Source organism: Aulostomus chinensis, chromosome 12 (genome assembly GCF_037954235.1).
Source record: "Aulostomus chinensis isolate RoL2024-O1b breed Wild chromosome 12, RoL_Achi_v1.0, whole genome shotgun sequence".
NCBI lineage: Eukaryota > Metazoa > Chordata > Actinopteri > Syngnathiformes > Aulostomidae > Aulostomus > Aulostomus chinensis.
Genome location: NC_141331.1, coordinates 14,690,024 through 14,703,265, shown reverse-complemented (window position 1 = coordinate 14,703,265; position 13,242 = coordinate 14,690,024). Strand labels below are relative to the sequence as shown.

The following is a 13,242-nucleotide window of genomic DNA, read 5'->3' as shown; positions in this document are numbered from 1 at the left end:
GGAATCATTACTTTTTAGAGGCATATCATTCATAGCGCCACCTGGAGGTCACAGGAATTTTTTAATTTTTTTTTTTTACACTTTAACCTACTCTTCCCAGTGGGTTGACCTGAACTGCTAACATTTGATGAGAGTCCTGGTCTGAGGACATTAACAAGCTGAGCTCAAGTCATAGCGCCACCCAATGGTCACAAGAAATAAGCCTGATATGCAAAAAACACATTACATTACATTGGGTTGTCTTCACATCATTTACATTAACTTCTAGTTAGTCTGCTCCTTCATGCAAATCCAAATATTATCAGGTTTTCCCTCCTCTCACTCGTGAAGGCCTGCTCATTGCTGGTTGCATCTTTAATTAGAGAAAGAGACTCTTGATATTTGGAGATTTTAGCATTACTGAATCTGTTCTGTCCCCAAACGCTTAGTTATCTTGGGTTGATGCAATTCTTAGCTTGTGATTTTAACATAACAGTATTTAAAAATGACCACAACCTCTCTCAACGTCCTTGTCCTGATGAAAAATGAAGTTGAACTGAATATGATCATCATACATGACCAACATGTGATGACGGTGTAGCAAAGAAAAGTTTACGCTCACAGCTGAGCACGGGTAGGATTATTACATCAGTAGTGAAATAATGCAGTGGATTTGTGTGTGTGTGTGTGTGTGTGTGTCTAAGCAGCAGCTGGCATTTTAAACATGTGAAATGTCTGCCTAAATATACTCAGAGGTTAAATATACTCTCTATATAGGTCAAAGAGGTCTCCCAGACATGTGTGCAGCGGATATCTCACTAACTTATTAATTTATTTATTTATTTTGGTGGTGGGGGGGTCTATTTGTTCAACTTATGAATGTATGAAGAGATGATTTTTGAGCGTGTGCGTGCTGAATTTAGAGAGAACGTTAGTGCGCATGCGCAGCGTAGTCATCTGACGGCTGAGCGTTGTGGAGCGTTATACCGAGGGCCACCACCGCAGAAACACTGAGCGGGACTCAGAGCCTCCATGCGGGGCCGTCTCCTGCAACCCTTCTGCTAGTAAAACAAACGCGGGGCGACCAGGAGAGATTATCCGGACTTTTGTGATTTACAGCCGGTGGATTTCCTCCTGAAATGTAGCCATCCTCCTCCTCCTCCACATCATCAGCAGCAGCAGTAGCAGCAACGTGTGGGTTGTAATCGCTCTTCCCTCCAAGGGATGCCATGAAAATCAGGACAGCCGACTGAGACCGCTCGCTCCTCGCTATCTCAGACACAGCGGCGGTGAGCAATGGATGCCGCTGGAAAGATCCGCGTCAGGTAGCGGCGAGGACGGAACATCCGAGGAGTAGCTGAACGTCTCGGTTGCACAGTTGAGTCGCCGCCGGGGCTGATGAAAGGATGGATTTCAGCCTGCTCCGGAATCTCATCCGCAGATACGTAAGGGGCCCCCTGTCTGTCAACATGTCCCAACTGTGTCTGCACATCCAACCGTGCAAATATGTGTTATTGCATCAAATATGCATCAAATATGCAGCGCGTTATCGTTCAGTGTTTTGACGCGCACAGCGACTGTAGCAGGTCACTGACTTCAGGGGCTTTGTAATGTTTTTGTGGAGCTGAATGGGGAATGTGCCAGTGGCTACAGATGCACCGATGGTTGGTGAATGTGTAGAATGGAAACTAACTTGGCTGGCCCACTTTTCAGGGAGCCACAACATGCATGCATACTAAACCAGAGAGGGTGCTGGGGGGGTAGATCCCAGACTACGGAGGCTGTAGTTTATCTATTCTTCTGATTCGGGATCTATCAGCTCTCTTGGACAAGCAGACATGGAAGGTTTGTGTGTCTCTCTATGACAACAGGTTAGACAGAAGTGAATAGAACACACACACAAATGATCAAGTGTGTGACCAGAGAGCAAGAGTGCAAAAGTTCAGTGCAAAGATCTACGGAGTGAGAATAAAGAAGTTTAGAGCCTGACAGAGATCTGCATATCCGACTGGCCGATATTGGCCCTGTCAGAGTACCAGTGTATGTTTTGTGTGATATGTGCTGATACAAAGCCTTTTTTTACCCCACAGAATGTAATTCAGTTTGAGGAAGGGATGCATAATATTGGACTACTCTCCCCTATCTGATATACCAATGCTTTACAACTGATTTGGACGAGAGTTGATGTTTTTGTGCCTACTGAAAGAGTTCATTCAAACATTGTGAATTCAGACAAAAAAGTTTAATTTTAAACTGTAAATATCCGGCTTTCGTACATGTATTTTTCAAAAGCGTGTGATCCTGTATCAGGAACTAATGTGAGAGACATTGTACAGTTTAAACTGGAGGGAACACAAACAGTCCAGCAAGGCTTCATCATCCCATTGAGCCGGGGATGTTTTGTTAGAAGTGGGTGTGCAGGAAGTGTCTACATACTGATGGAGAGCAGAAACCCTATCAGGCTCCTGATTGATCTCGTGAGCTAGCTGGTGCTGTTTGATTATCTGACAGGACAGATAGCAGCTGGGTGGGGGTGTGTGTGTGTGTGTGTGTGTGTGTGTGTGTGTGTGTGTGTGTGTGTGTGTGTGTGTGTGTGTGTGGGGACGGGGGGACGGGACTGAATTACAGGAAAAGAAATGTGTCAACTAGGAACCAGGACTGACTGTGACAGGCTGGTGACGTTGATCAGACTCGGCGCCTCTGGTGTGTGTCTGAACCTGCACCTGACTCTGTGACTTGCTCAGGTGTGAAGACCGCAATTTCCATGGGTGTGTGTGTTTTCATGTGCTTATTTTTGTGTTTCTGGTCTGTCAAGCTTGTATAAACGAGTGTGTGTGTGTGTGTGTGTGTGTGTGTGTGTGTGTGCGTGCGTGTGTGTGATCGTAATTGCATGTGCAGCAGTGTAGACAGCTTGACGGATGCTCCAGTGGAGCTAATACCAGGGGGGAGTCAGAATCACAGGTCAGGCTGAGGATGGGGGTCATTGAACACACCCCCCATTCTCAACAGCTGCTCCTTTAATGAGGCTGTGTAGACGAACAAACATCATGCGACTTGATTAATGCGTCGTAAGTACAGACCTTTCCGTTGGACAGAGAGAGCTGGAAACAGTCAGCAAGGTACATTAATGGGCGCCGTGTAGATGTCGCACATAACCTGTGTTTAATCACAAGTCTTACATCACTAATCCATGGAGGAAGTGGGAAACTTACGTCAGATAAAACCCCCCAGCGGCGAGGGCCGTGGCCTGAATATGGGACTACTTAGCCCAGAATGCATTTAGCATTGGGAGCAGGAACTACAGTATTTATGCTGTATATGGTCTGTTTGTAAAACCCTCCGTAATAAATCATATGCCGTGATGTCATCAGGGGGCTGACATCCTTGCTCTATGCTGCCCCCTATTGATTTGTTGCTAGCTTACCAAGTTGTCTAAAAATAATACCAATTAAACAAAAATAAATGTGTTTTTGTTAAAAATTCACTCCTTAAACGGATCATTCACACAAACCCTCATACTGGTGGAAGGTTACGTGAAGTTTTTTTTATCCACAAAACACAACTGGAGTGGAACAGGTGAAGACGTTACTGTAACGAACAGTTGAGGTGAATGGAAACCAATTTTCAAATGTAAAAAAAAAAAAAAAAAAAAAGCAACAGCGACACAGTAAAACATAAAAACGTGCCTCCGTACTGCTCCATCCATGAGGTGTAGCTTTCGTATCGATAAACACTCGATGACGCGAAGCGGCCATCAGGTAGCTTCAATAATAACGTCGTATTTGAAGAATGTTGCTCTTCAGATAAAAACAGCTGAGCAGGTAAATCTTCAGCTCTGAGAGGCCGTTCCTCTGATTCTATTCTACTGGCTTCTATCCTTTGTCTGGTGCCTGCATTATCACCCCGTCACTGATGTGTGAGTTGTCTTTCGTGGATTAGAGTGGGAAGTAAATCAGTCTTTACAGTGCTTCTCATGCCTGGCTTGGTTTGTTGAATATATTCTAATATAGATTTTGAAATTAAACTCATCCCACTTTAAGGTATTTACAATTAAGTGTCCGACGCCGAGGAATGGGAAAGAAGAATGTTGACACTGTTAAGTATTTGAAGTAATGGTTCATCTTCTCAGAAAGCACATAAAACCACCAATATGACATAATCAGATGTTTTTGCCTCGAGCAGCGATTTAGTTTTCCTGTGAGGTGAATGTGTTTCCTGATGGTTGCACTATAACAGATGTGTCCTGGACACGTCTTTCTAGAAGGAAATCTAAACACAGTCTTGCTAAGAAGGCTGTTTTTTGACATCAGAAAAATGGCTGGAGACCCAAACCTGTACTGTAAATAGTTTTTATAAAGAAAAGTGTTTGTGTGTGCATGCGTTTGTGTGCGTGTGTGTGTTTAAATGGGACGTTTCATTACACAAGAACCTAAATGGGCTCATTTTTTTCAGTTTCCTGGCATAAGGGAATGGCTAAAGCTTGATGCTGCAAAACACACAGTACTTTAAGTGTGTGTGTGTGTGTGTGTGTGTGTGTGTGTGTGTGTGTGTGTGTGTGTGTGCGCGTGTGTGTGATAATAAGCATGACAGGAAGAGATTGTATTGTAATCAGATTTATAGGTATAATTTTCCGTCCGCAGTTGGATCAGATCCTGTGTGTCCACTGTCTCCCCTCCCTTCTCTTGGGTGCCCTTTTGTCGTCTGGTAGTAATAATAGTGATGGTGTTATGCCTCAGTCGGGCGCAATGTGCGAGAAGTGCATGAGGTCATCAGCTGGATTAGATGGATGCCGGAATGTGTGAGTGGTTGTCAAAATACCTGACGCATAGAAGAGCTTAAATATGTTCTTCTTCGAAAAGCCAATTTAGTTTTCACCCTCACAGAACAGATGCCAACATTTTGATTTACAGCAGCATCATTGCCATCTCTCTCTCTCTCTCTCTCTCTCTCTCCTAATCATGACTCTTATCATCACTCCTTTACATCTTATTTATGAATGTGTTGCTGTCATTCATGTGTAGAGTTCTATCCCTAAGAAAAACGCCAGGCGTGTCTCTCTTTGATCTGCAGGTCCCAGAGTGCCGGAGGGCTTTAGAAAGGTCTCCAGCTACTTTTCAACTCTTTGACCCTGTTTACACTTGGTTTTAAAATGTGTGTGTCGAAGGATCAGATCACAAGTGATCAGCCATAAATACAAGTGTAAACAGCCGGCATTGGTGTACATTTGACCTCATATCTATTGGTAGGGAGGGGAAACTCACTCAGAAATTCTCTGCCCGTGCTTGTCTGGTGACACGTATAACTGTGCATGGGGACCTTTGAGCTTTTTGTGGCGCTAACAAATTCTGAAGACGAGTGGTCAGCAGGGAGCATCCTAGATGCACGCCAGGCGATTGTGTAAATGACTGCATGTCCCAGGTGTCTGCATGTAGACTGATCGCTCGTGAGAGTGCAACCTTTTTTGGTGTTGAAAAGCAAACATCCAAGATTACAGTCACATTTTCATCACCTTGGATCTTCACCTTGCTGAGGGGGTGGAGCTTGCCTGTCTCTAATGTCCCACTCACGCTGGGCGATTGGTACCATGCCCAAGCGCATTATCCCCAAAAGTCCCGTTCAGAAAAGTTGCACTCGGGGGGGGGGGGGGGGGGGGGGACTATCCGAACCTCTCGATTCAATAGTTGCCTGCAGTTGCAGTTAAAGACATCACTGTCACCACAGAGTAGTAGAGAATAACGTCTCCGGGACCAGCAAGCGGGAATGTTAGGAAGATAAACGCAGCTGTAAGTGCTGCTATTGCAGAAACAGAGTCAAGAACAGGAGGAGGCACTCGCAGAATTTCTCAGCGGAGATGTTTTTGTCTATCGTTCCTCAGATGGACACAAGGCAGCCGAGCAATGTGTGAGTTCTCGCCAAGAGCTGCAGCTGCTGGTGGTTCTCGGTGGGTTTAACCTTGTTGGGTTGGTTAAGGTGTTGAGACCTGACAAAGTGCAGTCCCTGGTCCTGCGTGTTGGAGGTTGTGTGACAGGCCAATCACCCATTCCCATAAAAATGACTGAATTACAGACACTACCAGCGCTATGAGGCCTTATGAGCCGCTTGGCCTTGAAGAAGCTAACTGAGGTGAGACATTAGCGTCACCGCTTCAAATGGTTAAGGGCAGTCTATTCGTGTCTGCTGCCCTCCTCAGTGACAGGCCCTGGCTGAGAGACTGGAGGTGATAAAAACAAACAGGATTTGTGTTAAAGCCCAGCGTTGCCTGTGTACATATCAGAGAAAACAGCCAGGCTTCAGTGTTCTGGCTCATAAGAATGATTTTGTTTCCCACAGCATCTCTCTGGAGACAGAGGTTTTGTTGTTTCGGGATGTTGTCAGTGTCAGATTCAGACAAAATGAGAAAGAGGGTCATTTACGATGCAGATTATTGTGGCGGTTGAAAAAGGAAAGAAGGGAGGGAGGAGAGAAAAGAAGTAGCACAGCTGAATTATAGACTTATGTAACAGTTGGATCATGGCAAGTCGACAGGGAGACCAAGCACGGGCAACAACAGAATACAGATTTCAAAGTAATCTTTCTGTATTTATCCTTTCATTTTTTTGCAGCAGATTTGCATCACAATCAGTGTTTGAGACAAAGTGTGCAAACTGGAAGTCACTATTGATTCAGAATTGCTGGCAAACAAAGCGTTGACATCTGTCTTTTCTGTCTGCACGAGTATTGCGATTTGCCCCAAATGTTATTGTCTGATCAAACATCATTTTTCTTTCTCAGAGATGCTCCCTCTCTTCATTTTACCCGTTTCCTCAAGGCTGCTTTTGATGTTTACTCTTTTCATCCAACTCTGTTGCAAAATAGGATTATACACACAGAAAAAATTGCAGAAGTCATAGTTGAACCAAGTACAAGAACCAAGGAGACCTTGAGGATATTGTCTGGATAACACTTCATATTGGCTTATTTACTCTGTTCTGCATAACCAGCCTCTGATTATTAGAAATTCTCACCCATTTGACGCTTACCTCATTAATTTTTGTGTTTTTTGCATTATGAACATCGCAGATGATGAACACGCCAGACACAGCAGAATAGCGTGTGGCTCCAAACCATGTTACCATAGTGATTAATGGCAAATAAGTAGCAGTAGAGCACATATTGAGCGGGTGGGTCTCATTTTTCAGATGATCAAGGTCTGAAGTTTCCTTTTATCTCCTCTCAGTGCTCCGACAGACTTCACAGCTTCTATTCCTGCTGCTTTTTCATGTCATATGTTTGATTTCCTTACTGTAAATTTACCAAGGAGACTGTAACTGAGCAGCCGTGCTACGTTAGCTCATTTTCCTGCAGTTTAATAATAGAAATTTGGCTCATATGCCACACGTTTGCGCCAACTATTAAAATAGTAGGAAAGCCTGGTATTTAAAGCAATAACATACATTTACCTCATTATTCAGAACACAGGGAATGTTACAAATGTATCTGACAGAAAACGTGGTTAGCATTATAGGTTTATTTAATATCTTATACAGTAATTGATTTCTAAAGTGTTGTATTCGTATTGCGCCACTACCAAAAATAACAATGTTAAATCAAAGTATGTCTTTGATTTCTGCTTTTGACAAGAAATATGTAGTTTAATGTCGATGGAATTTATTTTGTGTTATTTTAAATGTTTCCTCCTCACTATTAAAATGCTTGTTATTAAAATTCATTTGATGAAGAGATGATATTTCAGGGCAGCACGGTGGTACAGTGTTTAGCACTGTCGCCTCACAGCAAGAAGGTTCCAGGTTCAAGTCCTGGCTCCAGCACGGGATCTTTCTGTGTGAGTCTGCATGTTCTCCCTGTTCCTGTGTGGGTTCTCTCTGGTACTCCAGCTTCCTCCCACAGTCCAAAGACATCAAGAGGGGACGAGGCTGATTGATACTCTAAATTGACCGTAGGTGTGACTGTGAGTGTGAATGGTTGTCTGTCTCTATGTGTTGGTCCTGTGATGGACTGGTGACCTGTCCAGGGTGAACCCCGCCTCTCACCCAAAGGCTGCTGGGATAGGCTCCACCCCCCCGCAACCCTTAACAGGAATAAGCAGTAGAAAATGGATGGATGGATGATATTGAAGATGACAAAATTACCTCCTCATTCTTGTCAAAAATTGGCAAGATAAATTTAGCTAGCTTAGTTAGCTACAGAACAGATGTACCTGTACAGAAAATATTATTGAACACAAAATTGGTTTTATTTATTAATTTTATTAATTACGTAACCATTTTCAAGACATTGCTCTGCAAACATTTAAAAACTGATTAGTGCATGACTTCCTTCATTGTTGGGCTGATGAAGATGCAACATACGGATATAAAAGAGCTCACTGATTAAAAACAGGTTTTTTTTTTTTAATGGGTTTGTTAATGTGATTATACACTAATAAAAACATTGTTCTGAATATTAGATTAGTTCTCTTCCAACAACCCATTCTATATCCTACACTCGAGACTCTTTGAAGGAGTAGTTCATTAAAATAGAACTCAGTCAGATGAACCAGATCGGTGACTTAATGAAGGACGTGGCACTGCGGTGTGATAGTGTGACGGTGCAGGCGAGAACAGACACGACCACTTAATCAGGCCAGCTAATGGTCTCGAGCTCTTCGTCTCACCTTCCATAGTGAGCTGTATGATGGGAGCTGCGCGGCGACATCTTGACGCTACCGAGGGTTATGGACTGCTTTTCACATTTAGAATCTCTGCTGAATGCGGTGCTATGAATTAATTGTGGTGTCAGAAATGTGGGACAATAACAAAAATTTTTTTTGCATGCGCCCTGTTGTTTAGATTTGCGCCAGAATGTATCGTGTTCTCCCTGGGCCCGGGCTTCACCCCTCCACTGAGTTTCATGAGTTTGTGTGTATTAGTTTTTGCATAATCCTGCAAAAAGTGAGACAAACAGCAGTGGAAAGATAGCAGCGGCGGCGCCTGTTTGGTATTTGTTGCTATCAGAAGGGGCTTCTGTCACGTTTCGGATTGATGGTGATGTAAGAGCAGCCTGCCATGACAGCGGTTCCGTGTTGTTAATAAAGACAAAGGCCCTATGTCCAGTAAACCGGCTGCTCAGCCTCTTGTCTGATGGAGCACGAGAGTGAAGAGGGAACAGTGGGCTGGAGGTTGATACGGATCAGTGAGGATTAACCATCAGATAACTACAAACTACAATCCGGTCTCTCAGTGTCTTCCTCCATCCCTCTCACAATCTCACTGTCAAACACGGCTCAGAGACGGAGGAAGCAGCACAGATGCAGATACGGAGGGACGGATGATGGAGGGAAAGAAATATGGGGATTGAAGAGGAAAAGCTTTGAATCAATCCGGACAATCGTGCAACAAAGCTTTACAGTTGTAAATTTAAAATGGCAAATCAAGAATCATTTGAGTGAAAAGGCCCTGTAGAGCAGCGCAGGGTTGGAATAAGTTTGTGCCCTTGTCTCAAAGTCTGCTGGAGTTTTGAATCTGTTTTCAGTTAAATGCCTGAAATACGATTCAGGGTTCGCACAAGTTTGAGATTCTTCAAGGTTCTAGTCTGCGGCATAATTAGATGCCTAACATCAGGCTGGAAACAGAAGAAGCGTGAAGCTAGTAGTTCTGATTATATTGAAGTCATGCGTTGGCCTTGTAGTTTGTTCATAGCATCACATTAGCTTTGTACTTCAGAGGAATGCTGAGAAGTGGGTTTATTTCTTTGATAATCTAAGGGAATAAAACATGTGAAATTAAAAATTTTTGTTTCTCCACAGAAAAAAAAACAAAACCCAAATCCGATGTGAAACACCAGGGGGAGGGAACCCACAGTGACGCTGGCTTCTAGATTGGCCTACAAAAATGTGCCAACCCTGCGCCATTATGTAGGCGATTAAGTGGATGTGTGTTTTGGGTGTAACATGAATGTAACCAATCAGTGTCACCTCAGTTTATTGCTATTTAGGTGGCGTCATCAAACAAGAAATATTTTCATCCCGATTTTCTGCTGAAGAAACAACTTTTTCAGAAAATGTGTCAGAAGCTCCATGTTTGACTCTTTCTGCCCTGGAGAGTTTGGTCCGAACTCAAGGTTCCTCCATCCTGTCAAGTTTCTAAGTTTCATAATCGTTCAGTAATCTGGTGTCCTGATTGACGACAGGACCAGTTTGTATTTGATTGATCGGCTGTTCATCTTTCATGGCTGTTCGTTTAAAAACTTCACAAGGACTTCTGTCATGGGATTTGAAATACAAGTCTTGTCTCGCCCGACTACGATCCCTGTTTTTGATCGACAAATAATGGAGGTTGATTGAAAGATTCATTTGTCACAACGCTTCAGTAGCCCGGATTGTCCAGGTCTCCGAAACTACAGTAAAAATTTGAATGGCGCTGCTTTGTATTATCAGGTACAAATTCCTCCTTTTATTAGATACTTTAGCATAAACATCAGGACCAAAGCTACGGGCACGTTAATCATGAACAAATAATCAATACCGGTTGGTGTAGCTATCATTAAAGAGCAAAAAGTATTCCAGATTTGCGTTCCTTGGATGGCTGCTCCTGCTGCCGGCTCTCTTCTGTCTGCTGCTCTGTGTCAGCCTCATTTCCCACCTCTCTCCTCCTCCTGTGTTTCTGGGTCACGCTGCCCCCCTAATGTTTTGAGGGGGTCTCGAGTCAGCTGACACTGTTGCCTCTGTCTATTTTTATCCTGCTGCCAAGTGGCCGTTGATCACTCTGGATAAGTTGAGCTATGAGACTCTCTGCTCTTCGTTGTTGTGACGCCATGCTTATGTTGATTTACACATCCGGTTCCAGCTCAGCAAGCGTGATGTACAGTGCTTTATTTTATTTTTTGATGTTGCCTTTCATTGGATGTCATGTCAAATACTGAGCTTTCAGTAATCAGCAGCACTAAAACTTTCTTCCTGAAACCGCATAAGAGCAGATTTGAGTTTGACATTAAATTGCTGGGTCATCGATAATTTCCAGCTTCATCTCTGCCAAAGTTTTAGAGGATTTTAAACTGCAGCCTCCATTGAAGCGCTTGTTCCAGAACGTTTCTGTTAATGGTCAACGCGTCTGCTTTCAGCTGTGTCAGGCCGGATGCTTTGCCAGAGGCGGTTCTCACTCTGCCCACACAGGCCCGAACTTTATGAGCTGTGTTGGAGGCCAGGTGGAAACAAACACTCGAGCGCTTTTCTCTCTCTCCTTCTCTCTCTCTCTCTCTCCTTCTCTCTCTCTCTCTCTCTCTCTCTCCCTCCCTCCCCCCCCCCCCTCTTTTTTTTCTTGGATGCTCTTTCTACAAAAGATTTTAATGAGGGACACCTTGGCTGTGATGTAATGAACTCCCAGAATGCACTCTGGCCTTCCATGGGGAGTTAATGTATATCGTTCATGATAAATTGTTGCGGATGATAAGAGTGATTGTCAGTGTACTGCCACTTTAGCTATACTCCTTATCATTATTTGCAGTTTGAATTGTTGAGTGTGGCCTTGAATTAAGCATTAGCATTAGCATTTTAGGACATCCGCTTTCCTTGTCTCAAAGTCTGTGGGTTGTATAAATGGGAAATAAGACCTGTGGTTCACACTGGCTTAACATTTTGCTCTTTGGCATAAAAAAAATCAGTTAACACCGATCGTGGACTTCAAAGCGCTTATGTGTCTTTAAAGAAGGTTGCTAACCAGTGGCCGAACGAGACTGCACAGCTTTTAACTGACATCAAATGTCATCGCTCAGAAACAGAAGCACAAAGGTAGTTATGGATTAAAAATGATTGAAAATGAGTTTATTTGGGAAGACAAGCCTTTTTTTTTTTTAAATATTTCCAATACTGTCAACTTGATTTTGGGAATAGTTGGTTGGTTTAGAAAATATGTCATCCGAATGTTTGCATTTTCTCATGTATTTTCATTTTGAGCTCTTACTCTGATTGTTTAGAATTGTTGTTGGTATTTAATGATGGCGGTGTTGTTACAGCATGACTTTCAAGATTGCATGCTATGTTATACTCATTTTTCCTTTTTTTTTCTATAGTTTTCAATCATTATGGCTCACCCATAGGAGCTCCAGAGATGAATTGGACAAAGATTTCCATAAACAGGATGCAAATACTCATTATTTTGTTCTGTTGGATCCGTGTAGAAATATGCCAGAATGTGCGCGAAACACAAAGAAATGTAGGAGCTGAGTAGTGCAGCATGTGGAAGTCCTGCAGGAAGGAGTGAGAGGATAAATTCAAACGTGTGTGACGGAGCTAATCCCACCTACGCTCATCAACGCGCACTCACACACACACACACTCCAGCCTGCCCTGTCATGTCTGCACGGTTGTTTGGTAAAGGACGTGACTGAAGTCGTGTTACGCGGCCCTGTGTGACATGTTTCTAATCCAGGAGAGTTTAGCAAACATCTTTTAGGCTGATCGGTGAACATTTACATTCACAGCATTCACGAGGTATTAGATGTGATATTTCTTGATACTGTGTATTACAGTGCTGATTGCTCTGTCATTTCTTGCTTCCACTCTACACGTTGACGCCAAAATATATCTAATGTCGCACTTTTTCAACGTGACGTCTTCAGATTGCTTAATTTATCTTACCAACAATAAAAAGAAGGAAACTGTCACATTCCAGCAGCTGAAACCTGTTTTGCATTTTTTTCTCGACGGACTGGAACGATTATGAGAGGAGTTGGAGATGATCTGCTGAGTAACTGACTTATTTCTGCATTAGTGCTGCCTGTCAGAACCAAACATCACACTTGCAACCAGAACAATGTGGCTTATGAGACCTTTAATGGTGCAAAACATGCAATATTGTATCCACACAGTAAATTTACAATCTCTTTTGTGTCTTTTTACATTTATTAAAAGCATAGACTGAATATGTAGGCGGATGATATTTGAATGCAATTGAATCAATAGTGTGACCCCGTGCTCTTCACGCTGACATGTCCGTCTGTCTCTCTGTCAGTGTGTGGGGGAAGAGAACTGGGTGGACAGTCGGACCGTCTACATCGGCCATAAAGAACCTCCCCCGGGAGCTGAGGCCTACATCCTTCAGCGTTACCCCGACAACCGCATTGTTTCCTCAAAGGTAGCAATGCGTCACATGATCAGCATACTGTTCGTCAGCATTCTTTAATCTCCTCCAACGGTTCATTTCATTCTCACTGTACTTGATCAGCTGGGTACCGATGTTTCTGCTGTCGCGGTGGGCCATTTTTCTCACGTGTTCTCTCTCTCTGTGT

The 13,242-nt window shown here is 43.3% G+C and overlaps 1 protein-coding gene across 4 annotated transcripts in view; it reads left to right on the top strand.

Annotated features, from left to right (window-relative positions):
• Positions 1 to 965: 965 nt before the first annotated feature.
• The window catches only part of LOC147252171 (phospholipid-transporting ATPase IH-like), a 35,574-nt gene continuing 23,297 nt past the window's right edge, over positions 966 to 13,242 (top strand). For all 4 annotated transcript variants that reach the window (XM_086220352.1, XM_086220351.1, XM_086220354.1 and 1 more), the window contains exons 1-2: positions 966 to 1,424; positions 12,966 to 13,088. In XM_086220352.1, coding sequence (XP_086076478.1) covers positions 1,386 to 1,424; positions 12,966 to 13,088 — 162 coding nt within the window. In that variant the 5' untranslated portion in view covers positions 966 to 1,385. The remainder of the gene's footprint in view (positions 1,425 to 12,965; positions 13,089 to 13,242) is intronic.